This window comes from Vanacampus margaritifer, chromosome 20, assembly GCF_051991255.1.
Source record: "Vanacampus margaritifer isolate UIUO_Vmar chromosome 20, RoL_Vmar_1.0, whole genome shotgun sequence".
NCBI classification, from domain to species: Eukaryota; Metazoa; Chordata; class Actinopteri; order Syngnathiformes; family Syngnathidae; genus Vanacampus; species Vanacampus margaritifer.
The window spans coordinates 12,242,563-12,265,291 of record NC_135451.1 but is presented as its reverse complement, the minus strand read 5'-3'; the positions used below and the strand labels follow the sequence as shown (position 1 = coordinate 12,265,291).

The following is a 22,729-nucleotide window of genomic DNA, read 5'->3' as shown; positions in this document are numbered from 1 at the left end:
CACACACACACACACACGCACATACACATACTCACCCACATACAAAAAAAAAAAGGGCATATATATATATATATATATATATATATATATATATATATGTGTGTATATGTGTATATATATATGTATATGTATTTAAAAAAAAAAAAATTATGAAATTTTTTTTAATTGATTTGTTGGATTTTTAAAAAAAAAAAAAAAAAGGAGAGCAATGATGATGTCAAATCGAATGAACAATACTGAGCTCTCCTGTAAAAAAAAAAAAAAAAAAAAAAAAGGAATTAGGAGGGAACTTTGCATTATTTTAAACACCCAGATTGAATGGAACCCGAAGATACAGACGCTCCCCAACTTACGAACGAGTTACGTTCCGAGCGATCGTTCGTAAGGTGAATTTGTTCGTAAGTTGCTTCAGTGCTATATTTTGTATTATAATTGATGTTTAAAGAGAATACGTACAGTACTGTACTACGTATGTTAGAGAGAGAGAGCGAGAGACACACACAGTATGTACATGTACGTAATAAGATAAATAAAATGAAGTTGAACTTACTTTTGGAAGATGTACTCGATGCTTAAGGAGAGGAGGAGGAGGAAGAGGAGGATTTTATATCATGAGAGGTTCTTCGTCGTCGCTGGAATGGGCTTCAAAAGTTACTTCCTCCTCCGTAACTTCAATGTAGGAAGAAGTTGAGGGTCGCGGAGAAGAAGATGAGGGTTGATGAGTATCTTCCTTGGAGGATTTACTAGAAACTGGCCGAAAGAAGCGATCTAACTACGATTGCACAGTTTTCTTCTTTTTTCATCATAAATGATGCGCTAGCACTGTATGGCATCATTCAATTGGATTTGCAACCTTTGTGCAACGTTCAATATTTGGTTCTTGCTGCTCGAAGAGTGCGATGGCTTTATCTATGAGCGACAGGCGTTTCTTCTTCTTCTTCCTCCTCCTCGACACGTTGCTGAGCCTCCAATGCTGGGTGAGCTCTCACAGCGCCAAGCGGCGGTACTAGCGGCGGAAAGAAGCACTACAGTACTCGGAAAAAGGTGCGCAATAAAAAATCGAACTTACAGCATCTCTTTCCGAACATTTTTTGACATGCGCGCATGCGCGCAGACATGTTCGTATGTACCGTTGTTCGTAACTCGAATGTTCGTAAGTAGGGGAGCGTCTGTATTTATCTTTGGGGTCTCCCCTCCGGCTCACATGAGTAAAAAGAAGATTTATTTGGGACGTCGGTATTAGCGGCGGAAAGAAGCACTACAGTACTCGGAAAAAGGTGCGCAATACAAAATCGAACTTACAGCATCTCTTTCCGAACATTTTTTGACATGCGCGCAGACATGTTCGTATGTACCGTTGTTCGTAGCTCGAACGTTCGCAAGTAGGGGAGCGTCTGTATTTATCTTTGGGGTCTCCCCTCCGGCTCACATGAGTAAAAAGAAGATTTATTTGGGACGTAAGTGCATAATATAACATAATAATATATATAAGTTCCTTTTTTTCCCCTCTTACTTCCTTTATTATTTTCATTTTCATATAAGGAATAACAAGTAATTATGTCTTTTGAAAAACTTGAAATGCATGAAATGCTGTGATGAGGACTTGAAAGCCTGTGTTGTCAATCAAGACTTGTTCCAACAAAAAAAAAATCGGTATATGCGTACGCCTCGCAACCCCACTGCGATACCAACTTTTAAAAGGAATTAAAAAGTTCCAATACGGTGTTGGAAGTACTTTTTTTGTTGTTGCCTTTTTTTTACAAGTTTCTTGGACCATTTGTGCCGGAAGCGAGTCTTGAGACAGCGAAGAGCTCCATACATCATTGTGCCGCCGCATTACCGCGGGTAATGAAGTGTGAACCAGGAGCGGCACTTGCTTGTGTCATAAAGAGTGGGATAGAGATTGTGGGCAGTCTTCAGGCGATCACAGCCGAGCGCCTCAAATTACACTTATCAAAGAAATGGAGTCCGCGATGCCATCACTTTTTTTTTTTGCATATCACCTGGGAGTGTATGCTAATGCGTGTGTGGGGGAGACGAGAGATGAAGACCGTCTTAAGGATGAGCGGATGTATTGTTTTCCACCTCACGTGAACATTTATCATTTATGTCGGAAAACTTGAGCTACTCCTCACGGAACGCATTATACGAAAGCGCAACCCGAGGAAATGGATGCTTGCAGACTCCTCCGAGGAGGCGATAAAAGCAACTGAAACATTAAATCCTTACATGCTCTGTTACAGTTGAATTTGAGGTCATTCCCACCGGAATGGTCAGCAGTTATTGTGAAATGTAAATCGTATACCATTGGGTTAAGGGGGGGGGGGGGGGGGGTCACGGGGTTAGTTTTATTGATCGAACCTCAACGTTTGTTGACCAAGCTGAAATATAAAAGCAAGCAAAGCATGTTGTAGCCCACACACGTCTCACACACTCAAGGCAACTGACCCCATGACAAATATTACGTCTCTTGCTCACGTGTGTGCAAGGATATGGATTTACACATGAGATTTTTAGGTCCCACCTTAGGGCTGAGGTTTTTAGATGAGTTACTAGAAGGGGTTGTTACTTGTTACCTAAAACCTATTAAAAAATCCCATACCGTTCACCTAAACCAAACACTTCCAGCCAGAGTCGTGAGGCCGTCAGGAGACCTGAGGAAGGACTAAAGAAAGGGAAGCGATTTCATTCTTTTATTGCGAGCTGTTTTTGTGCCACTCAGTGGCCTTGTGGTAGAGTGTCCTCCCTGAGACTGGGAGGTTTGTGGGTTCAATCCCCGGCCGGGTCATACCAAAGACTATAAAAATGGGACCCATTGCCTCCCTGCTTGACACTCAGTATAAAGGGTTGGAATTGGGGGGTGTGATTCCTGAGCGCAATCATTGCTGCTCACCGCTCCCTCAGGGGATGGGTCAAAAGCGGAGAACGAATTTCGCCCCCACTAGTTGGGTGTGACAATCAGTGGAATTTACCTTTACCTTATTTACACTGGAGGTTCCATTTTTACCGCACAATTGCGCGGATCTTCTTGTCCTCTACCTCGTATGTTCTGTCCTATTAAGTGACAATGACCACGAGCTTTACATTTGAGACTTGTGCCTGGAATGGTTTAGTAGAGTTGACATGTAAGGTTAAGGGCTTAGATCATGTAGCGCAGTTTAGCTTTTAGATTGCCAGGTTTATGGTGAGATGGTTTTAGGTCATCGGTTGCTAGGATTGAGATGAAGGGGTTTAAGTCTTGGATGTTAGAGGTAAGGCTGAGATGTAGTACTCGGGTCTTAGATGGTTAAGATAAGGGTTTATGAATCCGTTGGGATGAGTATCAGCACCTTCGAATCTGGTCCTCAGTCAGAAACGAGTGCAGTGTCCTTTCCAGGTCACGAAAGAGATCTGGGCCCAAGTGGAAAGAGTTCAAATACCCAATTTGGCGGTCTTTTGGGGGTCTTCTTCACAAGTAAGGAAAGAAAGTGGTGATGCGGACTCTGCATCGGTCAGTCATGGCGAAGAGGAGCTGAGTTTGAAAGGCAAAGTTTTCAATTTACCGGTCGATCAATAAAAGGGTCATGACCAAAAGAACAAGATCACGGGTACAAGCAGCCGAAATTGTTGTCCTCTGCAGGGTGTCTTGGGTAAGAAGCTCAGACCGTTAGGAGGGGCTCAGAGTACAGTATCTGGTTAGGAGGACTCTCATCTCTCGCAGATGGCTTAGGGTCACCTCAGGATTTCCTCAAAAGAACTGGACAAAGTGGCTAGGGAGAGGGACGTTTGGGCTTTTCTGCTTAGGTTGACTCGACCCGACCTTGGATAAGCCGCAGAAAATGAATGGATGGATTGATGGATGTAGGGTTTACTGTAGGTCTTAGATATTCAGGTTCAGGGAGCTTGCAACCATTTTGTGGTGTACAGTACCCCGTCTCTCGCCTAAAATCCTCTAGGATATGCTCCAGCATTCTAGTGAGTATCTGGTTAGGAGGACTTCCTCTTGCGGATGAGGTGTCTCGCAGATGGCTTAGGGTCACCTCAGGATTTCCTCAAAAGAACTGGACAAAGTGGCTAGGGAGAGGGACGATTGGGCTTTTCTGCTTAGGTTGACTCGACCCGACCTTGGATAAGCCGCAGAAAATGAATGGAGGGATTGATGGATGTAGGGTTTACTGTAGGTCTTAGATATTCAGGTTCAGGGAGCTTGCAACCATTTTATGGTGTACAGTACCCCGCCTCTCGCCTAAAATCCTCTAGGATATGCTCCAGCATTCTAGTGAGGAGAAGCAGTACAGAGAATGGATGTTATGGTTTGGATTTAGGATTAGGTATTAGATGATTAGGGTTCAGGCGGAAGGCTTTGGTTTTTGTTTTGGATCTAGAGGTACATTTGGTAAGGTCGTTGGTTGGTTAGGGTCCTCGGTTCTGGTGAAGGCTTGGGTTGAGGATCGTATCTTGTAGTCCAGAGTTAAGGTTACAGTGTGGTTTTAGGGTTAATATGAAAGAGATTCATAAAAATTGGGATTGTAGTCTAGGGTCATGGTTCAGGTGTAGCTCGCTAGTCAGTAATGTTTACGGTCTCAAGTAAAGTCAGATGTTGTTGCTGCAGGAAGTGTGCAGACATGTACAGCTAGTCCTCGTAAGGGTGACAAACGAGGATTGACCTGACTCTATAAAAACATCCGTCGCCACTTCTTAAATAGGACAATGCTGCTTTGATTTGGTTCCCTGTCCTGAAATGGACTGATACGAGCTCCCCGGTGGAAACATTTATAGGCCTACAATTGCTTCAGGGCCGACGCCTATGATTTTACGGCATGATTTATTGTCCACACAGACAACATTGCCCCGGGATATTTCGGAACGGAACAGAAACGGCTGCACGTGCAGTAGTCATGCTGCATGTTGAGCAGGCGGAAGTAGAAAATGGAGACAACTTACAAACATGAATGTTAATCTAACTGATGATGTTCTGAATTATTTCTGTTAAAGAATACCCTCTGTTTAATTGCTGTGTTTTGCGAGTCTTTTCACTTCCTTTCTTCTTCTTTTTCCTGAAACGTCCTCCTTCCGGTGCTAATTCAGCAGGTCCATCTTCCGTGGGTAATGTCTGAACGAGTCAATGAACCCGCTTAATGATCCTCACTGATTGACGAAGGGCAGGCAAAACAGTGGTAAAAAGTTGCACTTTACCTTATTGTCTCGCCTCATATTTCAAGGCGGTCACGGACTGCGCAACCTTTAAGGTCCCTTTGCCTCATTACCTCTGCCAAGCACAAAAACATGATAGCGAGAAGGATTGGTTTTACTTGACGATCAACCGATTTTAAAATGTCTGATTTACTCAAGATGAGCAGCATAGAAACATGTAACGAATTTTGCACTAATATAGTCTCCTCCCCAAATTCAGGTTTCTGTAGTAGAACCAAGACTGACCTGTAAGAGGCAGAATGCTGCCACAGTGCATCCGGACTGCCGTTTACCATTTTTTACTTTGACGGGTTTACCCAAGAAGATTTGAGAAGGGTCGTGACCGAAAGAACAAGATCCCGGATACAAGCGGCCGAAATGAGTTTCCTCCGCAGGGTAGCCGGGCTCTCCCTTAGAGATAGGGTGAGAAGCTCGGTCATCCGAGAGGGACTCAGCGTCGAGTCGCTGCTCCTCCACGTTGAGAGGAACCAGTTGAGGTGGCTCGGGCATCTGGTTCGGATGCCTCCTGGACGCCTCCCTGGGGAGGTGTTACGGGCATGTCCTACCGGCAGGAGGCCCCGGGGATGACCCAGGACACGCTGGAGAGACTATGTCTCTCGGCTGTCCTGGGAACGCCTTGGGGTCCCGTCGGATGAGCTGGTTGAAGTGGCTGGGGAGAGGGAAGTCTGGGCTTCCCTGCTAAAGCTGCTGCCCCCGCGACCCGACCCCGGATAAGCGGAAGAAGACGGACGGACGGACGGATTTGAGAAGGATGAAAAAAAATAACAAGATAATCACCCACAATAATCTTTCAGAGATATTAGACAATCAGACTTTTGCTGACTTTGATCGGGAAGAAGATATTATGCTCAAATTTGTCCCAATTAGACTCCGCAAGATCAAATCAGTTTGTAGCAGCATAGTTTTTGATCTAAGTAGTCTTTACTTTTTTTTTCATAACCCTCCTTGAGTCTTGGAAGAGTGGCCTGTCGTCATGTTTCTTCTATGTTTTTATCAAAAATTTATAAGGGTCACAAAACCGCAAGAGAGGAAAAATAGAAATAGTAGTTGTGGGGGGCGGCGAGCTACAACGTCTGAAAAGAGTTCCTTTCCCTCCATAGAGTGACATTTACATTATGCATCGTGTGTAAATTGACAACAAGCGTGTTGTGGCTGATGTATTACATGCAGACTGCTCCAGCCAAGGGATGTACGGTGGCCCTGAAGGGACAAAAAGACATGCCGTTTGTGACATGTAAAAGCCGCGATGCCTCTGTGAGTTGTCATGAATAAAATACGGGTTTCAGGCAGTCGTCGGTGGAGTGTCAAATGTGTAATCGTGACTTAACGGTACAATTGTGCAAAAAGATTAGGAAAACTGAAAACGAATGAATGTTATATATTTCCACAAATGACAGTTTTTGCACATGAAGAGACAAATCTCTGAATTCATTTTCTTTACACTAACGCAACGCAACACCATTGCTTGTACGTGTCGATCTGATCGCCAATAAGTGGCAACTGAGACGTAGACTTTAGTGAGCTGACACAGCAGCTCAGCAGCCGGAGTGATTTACAGGCTCAAACCCGTCTGATACAGGGATGTGATTTTTCCGCTAATTTGCGGAATTACGCTTTTTTTTATCTCCCCCCCAAAAAAAAAAAAAATTCAGATTTTTTTTTTTTTTTTTTTTTAGTAGTTCATTGTGTATGCACATGACTCCGACAGATAACATCTTCTGCTATAACAAAGACATTTGTGGTATGCTCTAATATGAGTTACTTTTCATTTGGTCATGATACAATTATTTGTTCATGAAATTTGAACTCTTCAACATTATTTATGTGTTAACTTAGTAATCACATTAGTTAGATATGATGATATTATCAGTGATAGTTTTTAAAAGCAAAGGCAGTCCAATGTTTTTGAATGTGACTGATTTTGAGTTGACTAAAGCTGCCATTTTATATGGGATAGTTCAATATACATTGAAAATTTATGCTGTTGTTTTGTCTATTTCTTTGTCATGTGAGTGCATTGCCCCCCTTGTCCCCCCACCTGCACTGCCCTGGACCTAGCTGGGTGCCAGCGGCCCCCAGACCCCCGGCTAAATTTTCAGATAATTTCACTTTGGTCAAATCACATCCCTGCTGATAACGGAATGACAAATAGCTTGTCGCTATCGTGGATGAAACGCCCGCCCTGACATCGTCGTTGCGCGTCTACAAGTGGACAGTGTGCTGTTTGCATGATCCAATGGCAAATATGAATTTTGTCTTGATTTTTGTTCTGTTTTGCAGTTTACCTACCTGTCACAAAATGACAAAGGCAGTCGTGAGGGTGGAGGTGGTTCTCAATGCGGCACGAGGTAATTGGCTTGATTGGCTGTGTCTCTCACTGATGAATTGAAAAGGCTTTAACGTCATAGAGGTATTTGTTTAAACAATATTTTTTATTATATGGTGTGCGCGGTGTCAAACTGAAAATTGCTTTCATTATTTTGGTTGGTATTTCACACCAAAAATGCTACCAATACATGATTTGGACGCCTGACACTGAAAAATATGTCAGAATGTAAAAATGATAAAAATAATTAAAAAAAAATATTTTTCAATGTCAATGGATGGATTTTCTAAAATAGCATTTATTTAATTTCCAAGGCCAAAAGCGTAGAGCGATGTCCCATCTTTTTTTTTAAAAAAACACACTTCTCTGATACTGTTAATCAAAGTGAGCATTTTTATCTTTGTAAAGGCAGACTTTTCTTCCATTGGATCTCATCAGACCGCGCAGGTGTATCTAAAGATGTGTTCAACGCTACTCTCCTTCTCCGGTGCGCACAATGAAGCTGCCGGTACTCACAAACGGCAGTGAGGCGGACACTCACCCCCGCGTTTGGTGTTTAATTCAAACAGACGCTTGCTTGCAGCGTTTCTTTTTTTTTTTTTTTGTGCGTGCGTCACCACAACATCCTCTTTCGGTCATATTCTTTTGGCTTTAATTTTATTTCGGCCGGATGCCGAAAAAATGCATATTTTTGCCATTTTTGCCAATATTCGGTGAATCACTAAATTAAATCGATTTGTTTGCCACATTAGAACTGACATTTAAGATAGAACAAAAGCCTAATTGCAATGGTTCATTGTGTACCCTGCAGATCTCATTTGTCACAGTGTTATTTTATTGTCGGTGTGGTGTTATTGAATTAGAGGTTGCAAGCGCCAGCCGACTTAATCTGTAATTACTTGCTGTTTGTTATCATCAAGTCTGTGCGAGAAAATAAAAATATCAAGAGTTAAGTCTTTACATTAAATGTGCAACCAGTTTGCAATAAAAAACATCCTTTTTTATTTAACTTTAAAATGTCAATATTTAGTTCCGGCAGATGAAAACAAGCGCTAACAACAAAGCCGTATTGAGATGTGTTACACATACATCGGAATCCGATGTCATTTGAATGATTCCAGATGAGGAGAGGCGTGGCTCCTGACAGGAGCATGAGAAAATAATGATATCTTGCTGCCGGTGCGTTGTTTTTGTCTCCACGGACCTAATTACAATAGCTGGAGTGTGAGGCTGTCAATTGCCAGGAAGCCTCACCATCGTACTTGATTCTTGACCTCTCCCTTCTAAAGAATCTTATCACAGCAGGCTTCATTTGCTTAAAGCAATAAATATACAAAGGGTGTCAGCTTTTTTGTTTATTTATGTGTTTATTGCATCGTATGGTCGGAATCTTTATTCGGCGGAGTGGCGCCTTCTCTCAGATGCATAATGGATGACGAGCTTGATATCAAAACAGAAGTCCTCGATAGAACGTGATACGACTCAGCCAATCACATTGGAAGCGGCTTCACGAGTAGAGCAAGTGGGTGTGAGGCTGTTAAGCAGTGAGAAGAGAAGACTTAGGGCGATTTCTCTGTAGTGTAATTCCTCCCAGGTAACATGACTTTATGGGTGGAGCAAGTGGGTGTGTTAGAGGCAGGAAAGTGTGATGACCAGTCACATGCATTGATTTATTCAGAGCAGGATGAGTGAGTAGAGAGAGTGGGTGTCTGAGAGGCAGGCAAGCAGTGAGGAGAGAAACCCAAGAGGCAAACGCTTGATCGAATGACTTAGCAAACGCAAAGTGGAGCAAGTGGGTGTGTGCAAGGCGGGCAAGCGGTTCAAGGGCTAACTGCCTGGATTGAAAATTCCCCCAAATTACAGTCAGGCAGTCAAATAGTTTATTGGGAGTCTTATTTCCAAGTGCAGCCGGTGGGTGTAAGTGATGTGAGCAAGCAGTGAGGTGAGAAGTCCAACGTTTCTTCCGAAAGGATTACTTTGCCTTCTGCGCGACGACAGCTAGCTCGCGCTGGCCGACTCCAAGCCTCACATTCTAAGTGTCTTCAAAATGTCACCACTAGCGCACCGCCTGTAAAAGAAGAAGACATCTCCACGAATCGGCCAACCCCCGGAGATGAACCGAGGCCTCTCGGAAAGAATTTGCAATCCAATAATGGTGATGTTAGCCCCCTGCGGAATGCTAGCCTCTCCAGAAAATACACCGCATTGGATGATTTTTATCTCGGCTTGCAAACATTTCAGGAAATCTTAACCTTTATCAATAAAAAAAAAAAAGAGTGGGTGGTGTGTTGGGCATAGATGATGATACCCCCCACCCCCCAAGCCCCCCGGCAGGGTTGGGAGGACATTCTGTTTACCCTGCGCCGACCAACTGCCAGTCAATAAAAAACCTATTAGCCTGGCTGAACTCTTTAACAGCAGCCAATGATGTTTGTCGCCTTAATGCGACGGGTTGCCATTTTGTGTTAAACCTTTCCTGTGGCCTTCCTAAGACGTCATTTGGGTGTTTCTGATGGCTCCGGTCCTGTCTACAAGTCGGAATGTGCCAAACGTTGGACTTTGTGGATTTTGTGAATGACACTTAAACAGTTTTTGAAATTTGAACCAACATCTCAAGTTTAATCACTCATCGAATAACCCTTCAACCCTTCAAAAAAGCAAATGACTGAGATTGTCCTCTTCCTGAATTATTTTCCAAAGATCTTAGAGCCATGTGTAATGCTATAAATAAATAAAAAATATATATATACTTAAATGTATATAACAAAACTATTTTCTTTCATTATTGTCTAGAGAAATTCCAGACTCAATCTTGAGGTGACATAATGCGGCACAGTTCCCAAAAGAGGAAGGAAAGAGGCGTCGTTTTTTTCAGTTTAGCGTTCAAGAGTTCTCTAGCTATTTTCGTTATTTTAAATTAGTGAAAATTTTGAAAAAAATAATAGACGTTAAAAGTAGACCAATACCAAATTGACCATATTTCAGCCAGAACAGGAAAAAGATTGCTAAATTATTTTGACATAAGTAAAAAAAGTTATTAAGAAACCTAATGACAGTTTTAACACCCCCCCCGATCCCCAACATATTGTACCATAAAGAACAGCTTCCAAACCGGATGACGTCTGCACAGGTGAAAAATGGAAGCACAAACGAGTCGACGGGTTCGTCGGCGGGTCGGGCGCTGTAGCGTTTCATTAGCTTGACTGACATTTCATTAAGTGGGAAAAACATCTTCATGTGCCACTGCGCACGTCCGAGCATCTTCGCACGGCTTTGAATGATAAGTATCTTGATTATTATGCCGCCGCGTCTCTACCCCCGCGCCTGTGCTTGAGGTCAGAGGTTGCTTGTTTTCAGTGTTGTAGGCCTTTACTCGGAAAAGTTTAACGTCATATTGCCGTAAAATGTAAATTTACCACGTGATCAGATCAACAATGTGACTAGCTTGCGCGAAGCTTTTCATTCCTAGAAAATGGAAATAAACCTTTTCCAGGGGTATGAACAAAAAAAAAAAAAAAAAAAAAGCATTGTTATGATCGACTAATAGAAGAATCTCATAGCGGTTCGCTTCCTGCAGTCACAACAGAGAAGTTCACCAAATGGAGCTGAAGCAGCTTCTTTTCTCTCCTGTGTAACAGTCATGCAGATTACGGGGAAACTGTAGGAAGCCGCATGATTTGAATTTACGCTGGCGGGGAGGGGGGGGTGGGGGGGGATGAAATAGCGACGCTCGGCTGAATACACTTTTTTGCTGGTGGCGGTGCTGAAACGCTCCCTTTGTGGGTTCATGATAAGATGTTAAATATAGGCAAAGCGTTTTATTCATGGCCCCAGTGAGTCACAGCAAGTGGCAACACTAATCTCAACGTTTTAAAGACTCACACCGGAGCCGTATTTCACTGCAACGCCCACTGGAAATGTTTAGTGTACTTTATAGCATAGCGTCGGGATTTCACCACCACTGCACACAATCCATTTGTTCTTGTCCATTATAGATTCATTTTTGCCGGGAAGACGCCATTAACCACTTTTTCGTTTGTCTCTTATTAGAAGCCAACGGCCACAATGTGCGCTTGTCGCATTTCAGTGGAAATACATTCATATTCCACGCACGAAGGGAGGCGTTCTTTGTCCTGGATGCTCTTGGCCTAGCGAAAGTACACACAGTGGCGGCAAGTAACAAAGCACAAACGGTACAGTACACCGCTCACATTTCTGCAAATATATCATTAGACCTTTTCATGGGATAACACTGAATAAAAGTCACTTGGACACAATGAAACGTCGTCATTGTGAGGCTTATATAACAGAGGTGGCAAATCTAGATCCAGAAAGTAAATACCCTGCTACAGTTTGGCTTCTGTGTGGCTTTTGGTGCTAGCGAGCTAGCTTGCTAGCGAGCCAGCAGGTAAACAAGCACCATGGGAGCTAGCTAGCTAGCTAGCACTTGAGTTTTTACTTTCTGGACCTGGATTTGCCACCTTTGATATTCCCTCAAAATAAAACCATTAATAGCTAAAGCCCTGGCAAAAAAATGAGAGTACAGACGCTCCCCAACTTACGAACGAGTTACGTTCCGAGCGATCGTTCGTAAGGTGAATTTGTTCGTAAGTTGCTTCAGTGCTATATTTTGTATTATAATTGATGTTTAAAGAGAATACGTACAGTACTGTACTACGTATGTTAGAGAGAGAGAGCGAGAGACACACACAGTATGTACATGTACGTAATAAGATAAATAAAATGAAGTTTAACTTGACAGATCTTTCCTTCCAAGGTTCAATGGGGGACTTTGACACCTGGTAGCCCGCCATTCATTTCAATGGGGCATTTCGACCATTCATTCCTATGGGGGAATCTCTGGGATTCGAACCCACGCCTCCAGTGGGGACTGCGACCCGAGCGCAGCGACTTAGACCGCTCGGCCTAAGCGTGGGTTGCGTGGGTTTTCACCGGGTACTCCGGTTTCCTCCCACATTCCAAAGACATGCATGGCAGGTTAATTGAACACTCCAAATTGTCCCTAGGTGTGATTGTGAGTGTGGTTGTTCGTCTCTGTGTGCCCTGCGATTGGCTGGCAACCAGTTCAGGGTGTACCCCGCCTACTGCCCGAAGCCAGCTGGGATAGGCTCCAGCACCCCCGCGACCCTTGTGAGGAAAAGCGGCCAAGAAAATGGATGGATGGAAGTTTAACTTACTTTTGGAAGATGTACTCGATGCTTAAGGATTTGATGGAGGAGGAGGAAGAGGAGGATTTTCTATCATGAGAGGTTCTTCGTCGTCGCTGGAATGGGCTTCAAAAGTTACTTCCTCCTCCGTAACTTCAATGTAGGAAGAAGTTGAGGGTCGCGGAGAAGAAGATGAGGGTTGATGAGTATCTTCCTTGGAGGATTTACTAGAAACTGGCCGAAAGAAGCGATCTAACTACGATTGCACAGTTTTCTTCTTTTTTTTATCATAAATGATGCGGTAGCACTGTATGGCATCATTCAATTGGATTTGCAACCTTTGTGCAACGTTCAATATTTGGGTCTTGCTGCTCGAAGAGTGCGATGGCTTTATCTATGAGCGACAGGCGTTTCTTCTTCTTCCTCCTCCTCGACACGTTGCTGAGCCTCCAATGCTGGGTGAGCTCTCACAGCGCCAAGCGGCGGTACTAGCGGCGGAAAGAAGCACTACAGTCCTCGGAAAAAGGTGCGCAATACAAAATCGAACTTACAGCATCTCTTTCCCAACATTTTTTGACATGCGCGCAGACATGTTCGTATGTACCGTTGTTCGTAACTCGAATGTTCGTAAGTAGGGGAGCGTCTGTACACCCCTTAAGTGAAAATGTCCAAATGTAGCAATTTGTCATTTCTCTTCGCAATGTCATGTGACTCGTTAGTGTGACAAGGTTTCAGGTGTGAATAAGGGGGCAGGTGTGTTAAATTTGGTATCATACCGGTCACTGAAAGTTCAACATGGGCCCCTCATGGTAAATAACTCTCATGAAAAAAAATTGTTGCTGTGCAGGACAGGTTTCAACTTGAACTTGGCTAGAACACATTTTGCCAACCAATCAAAGGACGGAAAAATACTGATGTCATCGAGGGCCGGGACTGTGAGGACGTAAACCCAAAAACGCGTAAAGACGTTTTTTAATACTTTGTCCTTCCCTCCCAAAAATGTGTTAACACGTTTTTTAATCTATTTTTTTATGCAAGAGCATACAGAAGATTTCGTTGCTTCTTCTGACATGAAGAGGTGGCTTAAAACAATGGCAGGCACTTAAAAAAAAAAGGCCAGCAGGTGGCAGCGGAGTATAAGAGATCACCCAGGGCCATGTTGCAACAAGTTCTTTTTGTCAAAAATGTGGATATTGATGAAACTTAGCTATATCCTGATGCTAATTGTTGCAAAACGGAAACAGATAAAAAATATACTTTTTTTCCCCCCCTGATGAAATAAGAGACTCCATGTTTTTATAGCAATAGAACACAATATTTTGTTGGCCTTGCAAAATTAGTCAAAATCCAGTAAAACAGCCGGGAGGGAAGGGGGTTGCTTCAGTGAAAATGGCTGGGAGTGAAATTAATATAGTTTAAATGACATCATCCAGTACTAGTGACTCTGAAGGCACTGGGCAGATTAGATTGACATGGCCACATATAGAGGTTGAAATCTGATCTCCACATACACATATCGGAAGGAGTGCCGCTAAAAAAAATACTACAAAATGAAGTGAATAGATTGTTGGGAATAAATGTACAATTTCATATGCAATACTGTGATATCCACCACCAACGTCGACGCTAAACATAATTCCTGAAGCTTCCAACCGGAAACCCCTTTCGGGTGCTCACGCAAACGCGCGCGTGCGCGTAATCATGTGAAATATTTTTGTTTTCCTCGGGCAAAGACGGAGGGGAAATGAGAAAAAATAATAATTTGACAGTAACCCGCCGTGGCGCGTCGCTTCACTCCGAGTAATTGGCAGCGTAATTTGGACCGTGCGGTGGGAGCGAAATGAGTTTTCCCTGGAGAGTTTGGCCACGGATGCTGCTTCATTTTGCTCGCAGGAAAAATCAAGTCGCTGCTGAACGGATGCTTGAAAGCAAATATTGTCACATCATTGAAAGGTAAATAAACAACATTTAAACTGCTTTTAGAGAACCAGTGAAACTTCATTTCATGGTCATAGACTCAGGTTATTATAGTTTTGGAATTTTCTTTGTAGTTTTTCTTTCGTTTTGAGTTTTAAATTTAGTTTTAATTAGTTTTCATTCTGTTAATTAAAAAAAAAGAGTTTTAGTTATTTAAAAAAATGCTTCGTTTTTTCCCCCTCAATTTTATTTCGAACATGTATATAAAGAAAAAAACAGACTGATTACAAAAGTACATGTGCAAAGACAAAATATACAAAACGTATAAAATAAACACAATAAAAGCAACGAAAGCAAAATAAGAAAATGTCACAGTGTTTCACCCAATAATGAGCTACACAATAAATAAATAGTAGGTATTTATAGTAAACAAAATAAAACTGCTAGCATACAGCTAATATATCAATAACAAAGGTTATTATAGTAATTATTAACGTAATTAAACCAAGTATTGCCCGTGTCATAGACCAGATGGTAGTGAAATTTCAACACATATTCGCCAAACCTCTTTTAACGGTCACAAAATCGTTATTTTTAGTTAAGCGGAGCATGGCGTCAACGTTTGACGATCTTTCCTCAGATTCTACATGAGAAGAGAAGCGCGAGGGCAATTTCCAGTTGTATCTATTTTTGTGCTGATCGTCTCTATCTGGGCCTTCATTGTCTTTGCCATTGATTTTCCTGGAGGGGTCCGCAGGCTTGCTTTGCCCCTCCAGTCGGGACGAAACAGGATGCACGAGGCTCTTTACCGGAGCACTTAATGAGATTTGCGTCGAGGATCGATCGGTAAACGGGACAGAGGGAATTGAGTTCAAGGCCCTTCGATGGCCAAAAAAAAAAGAACGAATACTAATAACGCTTCACTGTTGTGATTAGCTTCCTGTGGTCATTACGTTTTGATGTGTTGATACACTATTCATTTCGATGTTTTCCACTGTTTGTTCTGGCACGGTTCAGTCACGGTTTGCCTTCCGCCAACAAAGCTCTCTGTTGTCGGTAAAGTGCTTGACGCTGACAGCTGCCGAGTCGACACAGGTGGTAGCTTTTCTGATGCTCTCAATGCCTACCATTGTCGGCCCGAGCTGCAATTCCCTTGCTATTATTATCTTCGGCGCATGAGCACTAAATGGCCCATTAAAAGTGGACACTTACATCAGCAGGGGAGACTACTTTGTCTTCTTCTTGTCTTTCGACACGGCGTGGCTTCTTGGCACAATTTTTTTACGTGGGATTTCATAAAAGAGCCGCAGTATGAAGTCCTCGCGGGTTTCATGTTACACCGGCTCTCGAATTGAGCAATTCTTTTAATCATAGGTTGATTGCTCCTGCTGTGCTGCGGCCCAGGAACAGGACACAGAAGTATGCATAGACTCTTCTCTGGTGTTCTTTTCTTCAGGGTGAAATGATTAGGCAATGTACAGGCTCAGGTTGGGGCTGCTTTGCTAAATCAGACACGGGGTGTCTTGAATCTGGTCATGGTACGATGAAATCTCAAGAAGTTATTCTGGAGCAAAATGTTCTGTCCAGTGGTTGTGGGGCTGCTTTGCTAAATCTGGCTTGGTTGGATGTCTTGAATTGACCTTGCCAGCAAGCTAAATTCTTGCGATATTTGTTCACTGTTTTGTGGAAAACACTACTTCACCTTTATATTTTTATGCAGGATCGTGAGTGATCGGCGGTAACAATGAATACACAGAGACTGATATACTGTGCTAGAATAATTGTGCTTTTTATTCCCCGCAAACAGCAATCAACAGCGGTACTGTGCTAGAATAATCGTACCTTTTATTCCCCGCAAACAGCAATCAACACCTTTACTGTGCTAGAATAATTGTACCTTTTATTCCCCGCAAACAGCAATAAACACACCTCACTTTGCTAGAATAATGGTGCCTTTTATTCCCCGCAAACAGCAATCAACACACTTCAACGCTAAGCAGCATAATATGATCATCATCAGCGCTTGCCTTGACACTAGACCGGAGAGTCGACGATCTGGGTCGAACGAGCTGCTAAACGGCTGGGCAATCGTACGTATTCCACAGCTGACTCTGCCCCGGACCCTGTGCCGCTTCGTCTTTTATTCGTTAACCAAAAGTTGTGAGCGTGAGAAACCGGGCTGGCCAAGACCTCTCCCAGGCACTCTCGAAAACATGTTTGCGAAGCAGGGAAGACTGTAGTATAAACAAGGCATTCACTCCCAGGCTGATTCCGCCCTTTATTTACAAATTGTTGGGCACCTGGATTCGTACAACAGTTCAGGACAACAACATATCCTTATATAAGAGGTTACATGAGTACATATCAAACCATGGTTATTTTCCCTTCATTCCCAAATACTACGAAAATACATCTCGTACTGCTCCCGCTGATCTGTTCACTACCGACCTTTTTTTTTTTAGGTCGGACCAAGGTACAATTTAGGTCATCTCAATACCCACAAGGCATTCTGGAGATGCTCAAAAATCACTGCTGAAATATTACATCGGACTGCACCTTGCTTTAGAAGGAGAATTTCTGATTTGGTTATTTTAATGTGCTTTAGGAATAAAACTGAGTTGAGTTGAGTAAGATGACTGGAAGTAGGTCATGTTATCCAGGCTCAAGCCAGCCATGTACTGGAAACCTTAAGGGTACAAATTGGAAGTGGACCAGCGTTCAGGAACGCGTTGCGGTCCAACTGCAACCCCCGTCAAATATGAATTAGTTTCCCCGAGGCATAATCACACGTGGTTGAAATAATCCCATTAACAGCGCGGCTAAGCGCCGCACTTCTAATAGCGTTTTATTGCCACGCCGCCCACGACGTCATAGCGCTCAGTGGCAGATTCGCTTGTAACCGATGGAACCTGCGACTCTCAGCTTTTAATGGCAGCCCACTCAGGTCCTCGGAGGCGGGCCGCTGTCACTCAGCCATTCAGCGTACTTTATTGGGAATGGGGGGAGGTAATTGGCAGGCAGGCTCCTTTCTTTCGCTTGCACTTTCCTGATCTGTCAGTAGACCGGGGGCCTCTGCTGGGATTAAAGGAAGGAGGTTTTCGGAGCGGCGTGGGTTACCTCGCCTTCACACATGACAGAAAAATCCTTATTCAATCAAGACGCCCACCCGGCAGCCTTACACTTAACAGTTTTTTTTTTTTTTGCATTTTCAACGGAGCCGCATTTAATTAAATGGGGACATCTGAGAAGGGCTGCACCCACTCAGCAGGTTCCTTTTTTAATATTTAATGGATCGGAATATTTTTACTTTGACACAATGCAATACCTATACATGGAGGACACAATACGGAATTCATTCAGTCATTTGACAATTACAGATTGTTAACTCTTTGACTGCCAGACGTTTTCAGAAAAGGGATGCCGTGGGTGCCAGCCGATTTAAGCATTTTGACTGATCTTTTGACTGATCTTTCAAGGTCCACAGAAAATTATGTGTTTGGACTATGGAAACACACATACTACCAAATGAAAGATTGAACTCTCATCTTTCATCAGAAAAAAAAGTTTGTTTCTACCTTATTCCGTTTTTCAGTAATCAACAATAGAAAATGGTTAGTTTCACATCTGTTTTGAAACAAACGTCTTTTAACGTCTTTGGCACTCCTCCATAGGATTTTACTAAACGTTATTTAACGTTTTTGGCAGTCAAAGAGTTAATATTGCAATTGTTATGATGATTGTATATTATTATTAGTAGTAGTTAATATTTGTAGTAGTAGTAGCAGTAGTTAATTTCATTCATTAAATATATTATTAGTCACATAAATGCAAGTATCAATGTATTTATTTATTTTTATTAGGGGTGTCAGGCAATTCAAATTTAAAGTTTTCATACTCTCGTTAACATAAAAGTGGAAAAAAAGTTAAACTAAGAAATATGGCTGCATATTTTAGTCATTGATACAGTAATTTCATAATAATTCATAAAATTAATTTGAAATTAAAAAGGTGTACTGTAAAAAAAAAAATATTGGAATGATGTGTGTTGAGGTAATTTTTCTGCCACTAGACGGCATATGCTTATATTTTTTCTCAAAGTCCTCGTCAGTACTTGGACACCATCGTTTGGGGCAGCTGGAGATTCTTTTTCGAGATTTTCTGGAGCAGCCTGCTAGCGAATAGAACGTTACCAAAAATCCAGCCTACAGAGATCTACAAAAGCATAAAGTAGTTTGTCAAAAATGCTGTCAGTTTTACAGTCGTTGGATTCTAATAAAAGCACACGAGCGATCCCATCCTGGCGTGCAGCTTGCAAAGGTTTGGGAAAGCAGATATTTTCAGCGTCATGCTGTTTTGGCTTTCTTCCTCTTGAGTCATCGTGCACCGAAACCGCACGGCTCCGTGTTGTCATGCTCGTGTAATTTGGAATAACGACAGCTTGATTTCATCTCGCGAGGCAAACGCCATCGCAAATCCTATTTAGATTATTTACGATGACTGTTTTTTTTTTTTTAACATATATATATATTTGTTGGGGTGTGCGAGGCTCCGGAATGTCACCTTGGACCGCATCGTACGATCACTCACAGGGACAAACAGGGAAAAAGAGACGCTGGGAAAGAAACTAAATGCAGGTTTTGAAAATGCATCAACCCTGGCATCTGGAATGAGATCTGTCAGAATATCCATCATTCTTGTCAGAAAAAAATAACCACATCATCTCTCCAGGGGCAATTTAAAGAGGTCACTTCTTAAAAGTCAAACAATGCTGCGATACGAATGCTAATTCGACTAAATTCGCCGCTGCGAGTTTGTATTCGCGACAGCTGTTTTGCATCCAAACGCTTCGGGATACAAATCATGTTGTTAAGCACACAAGAAGAAATGTTGTCCGCGATGAAGGGAAAGCAAGCTTGTCACGCGGGGGCGAGAAACACATTAAGAAGCAACCCGACTTCGGCGGGGTCGGCAATCTTTGAGGAAACGGAGGCCACTCAGCATTCCGAGCCGCGCATCTCCCCCGAGCACGACATTAAGTCAAACGTCTCCCCCTCACCCCGGCGAATAATTTGCCGAGCCTGACCTCTGCTGAGTTGATACCAGCCGAACGTCGCGTACCCGACAACGCCGAGCAAGTCTTAACAGCCTGAATGATGCATGAGGTTAGGAGTCATATTTTGTGCACCCTACTTCATTAACCCTTTTATTTGAAGTAGGAGGGGTGTTCAAATAGAGCAAAAATAAATAAATACATAAAGTAGGGGTGTCAAAATGAGTGCGTTGATTTTTGGTTAATTTATAGTTACCCCTTATTTGGAAAGCCTGTAGTGGGGGGAACACCAGTCGCAATGTAGCAGACACGTCCATGTCAAAATTTTGGAGACTGGGGTCAAGTTGTATGTTACAATTTTAAAAATGTGCAGAATTTCACAAGTTACTTCACGTTAAAGATTAAGATAGCTCTTAACATAAAAAGGAAATTGCAATGCAACATCATACATATGCAATGATGCCATCTAGTGGCAGAAAATGACCTCAACACAAATTGATATCACTCGTTTTTTTACATTACAGTACCATTTTTTTTTAACTCAATTTTATGAATTATTATGAAATTACTGTATCGATGACTAAAAGAAGACCATATTTCTATTAATTTAAAATTGTTTCCACTTTCATGTTAACAAGACTATGAAAACTTGGGATATAATATTTTATTGTACATTTAGAATGGATATTAAATTTGCGAGTTATAAAATCTCTCCAATAAAATCTATTCAATTTTGAAATGTAATGGTTCTACTTTCTTAAATCAGAGTTGATTTTCCGATTAAAATCCTTTTTTCATTATAACCCTATATCATATATTGTACAGGACAATGCTTAAAACTGTCGTTTTTGGAGGATTTCTTCACATTTGTTCATTCCTTAAATTAGAAGAATGGTGGTCCTTCTTTTCGAATTAGTGCATACCAATCAGATAGTAAGTGATAAGGAGTTAACTGTCAAACTATGCATAAAACAAAGAAAATGACATGTCAATTTGCCTCATACGAAAGTCTGATAGCTTAATGCTAACACACGATACAAAACGGCACAGACTGGCTAACAAAACTAGCAGTGACATTATTTAACCATGAAATATTTATACACATAGCAGGAACACACTCACAGGCATATATTCTTCATCCTCTGCAAAAAAAAACAAAACAAACAACTAGTATTACTGCATTTTAGTCAATTGTGATTTGTTCTTGCAAACTAGGCGTGCCCAAAAATATGACATCATTTTGTTAGCTACAAAAATCAAATTCATTCCTAATTCATTGCAGTAGTCCACAAGTGGCTAAAATGTTTTATTTTTTATTTTTCTTGGATATTTTATTAAAGCGCAACGTAATGTTTTCTCTTGTGTGTGCTTGTCTACTCCTTTAGATGAAATGCCATTATATCTGAATTATTTAAAAAATTAAAAATAAACATTGCTTCTCATGTGTCAACACATTGCAAAAAAACAACAACACATCCAGTGTGACAAAGGAGCCCGGGCGAATCATTATATTTTCTACGGATGGAGTGACAATGCAATGGGGTGGGGGGGTGATTTAGCTGTTAGCGCACTCAATTAGCACGTCTTGTACAGCTGCACTATGGCGAGGTCTCGGCGGGGTTATACATATTACGAGCCGTCACTCAACCAGACGGGCGCACAAGTGGAGGCGCTAAAGAGAACCTTTCTACCACTTTGCAAGTTTAATTACAAAAAAAAAAAAGAGGTGCAGGTATACTCTGTCATGTGTTGATATTAGATGACATCTTCCCAACGCTGAAATGACACCTTCGCAGCCTCAAAGGATGCTTTTTTTTTTTTCTTAGGCGTTGTTTCAATCAACATATCATATAGTGCAGCTGCAAAGTGAAGAGTCGTCACGCTTTGCCGACTGTCAAAACAAATCAAAGAGACATTGCCAAAAAAAAAAAAAAACTATGTTGTTTGAATGGCTACAGGTGAATATACTAAATGGATGACCATATATAGATAAACAAAGATACATCATTTTTTAATAAATTCATAATCATGTTCAGACCAATTAATTTATGTTGACTTATTTCCCGCAGCACACCAGATGATCTTCTCACGGCACACTAATTCTTTCAGCCATACCTGTCATGTTTATTTTCAGTCTTGTTTAGTCCCTGTCATGTTTAGCCTCTGTTTTCCTTGTGTGTTCCCCTTGTCGTGTCATTTCCTGTTTTATTGTGAAAAGTCTGACTCCTCTCGTTTCTGGTCACTTGCCCTTCCTCGTGTGGTGTCTGTGTCAACCCTGATTGTGTCCACCTTTCCCCATTACCCTCATGTGTCATCCAATCAGTGCCCTCAGCCAGGTGTGTCTTATGTCATTAGTGTTGGTGTATTTAGTCGGTTGTCTCCCCCCTGTCTGTGTCGGTTCATTGTTGCCACTGTCGTAAGTCTTTCGCCACGTCACGCTGACCTCTTTGCCTTATCAGGATCCATGTCATGTTGTTAGTCTCGCTTTAGTTGTTTTGTCATGTTTAGCTTCATGTTTTGTTAGTTCAGTTTATTTTGTATTTTGAAGTTAGCTTTTTTTTGATTATAAATTAAAACCTCTTTTTGGACTGCACCTCTGCCTTCCCGCATCTGGGTCCTAAAGCCCCCACCTTACTGACAAGTGCAAAATGCTTTTGCTTGTTATTTTGTGTTGATACAGACCACGATAAATACAAAATAAATCTCAAAATTTTAAGTGATTTGCCAGCATCTTGTGGCTTCTGTACGCAACTACAAGAACGTATTTTGGCTATTCCTAAAACAGACATCCCTTAAAAATAGTGACGGTTCAACCTGGTAGTCAAGTAGTTCCAAAACTTTACCTCTTAATAACAATTTTTTGTCCCCCTCAACACAAGCGTGTTTGAATGTCGCGCTACTGTGGCAACTTGGACCGCTCTGTGTTTTCCGATGCCTTTTATCTTGCAGCCATTGTGTGGCCGCAGAGGAAGAAAAGCAGCAAAACAAGTTTCATTGCAGATAAGAGGATTTGCGGCATATTCTATCCTCCCCCCGTTGTGGCTGCCGTCACTGGCAAAACAGATGATTTCAGCC

General features: G+C 42.1%; 1 protein-coding gene across 7 annotated transcripts in view; it reads left to right on the top strand.

The window, feature by feature from the left end:
• The window catches only part of LOC144040427 (uncharacterized), a 134,710-nt gene that overhangs the window by 85,445 nt on the left and 26,536 nt on the right, over positions 1 to 22,729 (top strand). For 6 of the 7 annotated variants that reach the window (XM_077554599.1, XM_077554600.1, XM_077554601.1 and 3 more), the window contains 2 exons: positions 7,474 to 7,541; positions 11,570 to 11,712. In XM_077554599.1, the coding sequence (XP_077410725.1) occupies positions 7,474 to 7,541; positions 11,570 to 11,712 (211 nt within the window). The remainder of the gene's footprint in view (positions 1 to 7,473; positions 7,542 to 11,569; positions 11,713 to 22,729) is intronic. The other variant, XR_013289727.1, reaches the window with a different exon arrangement.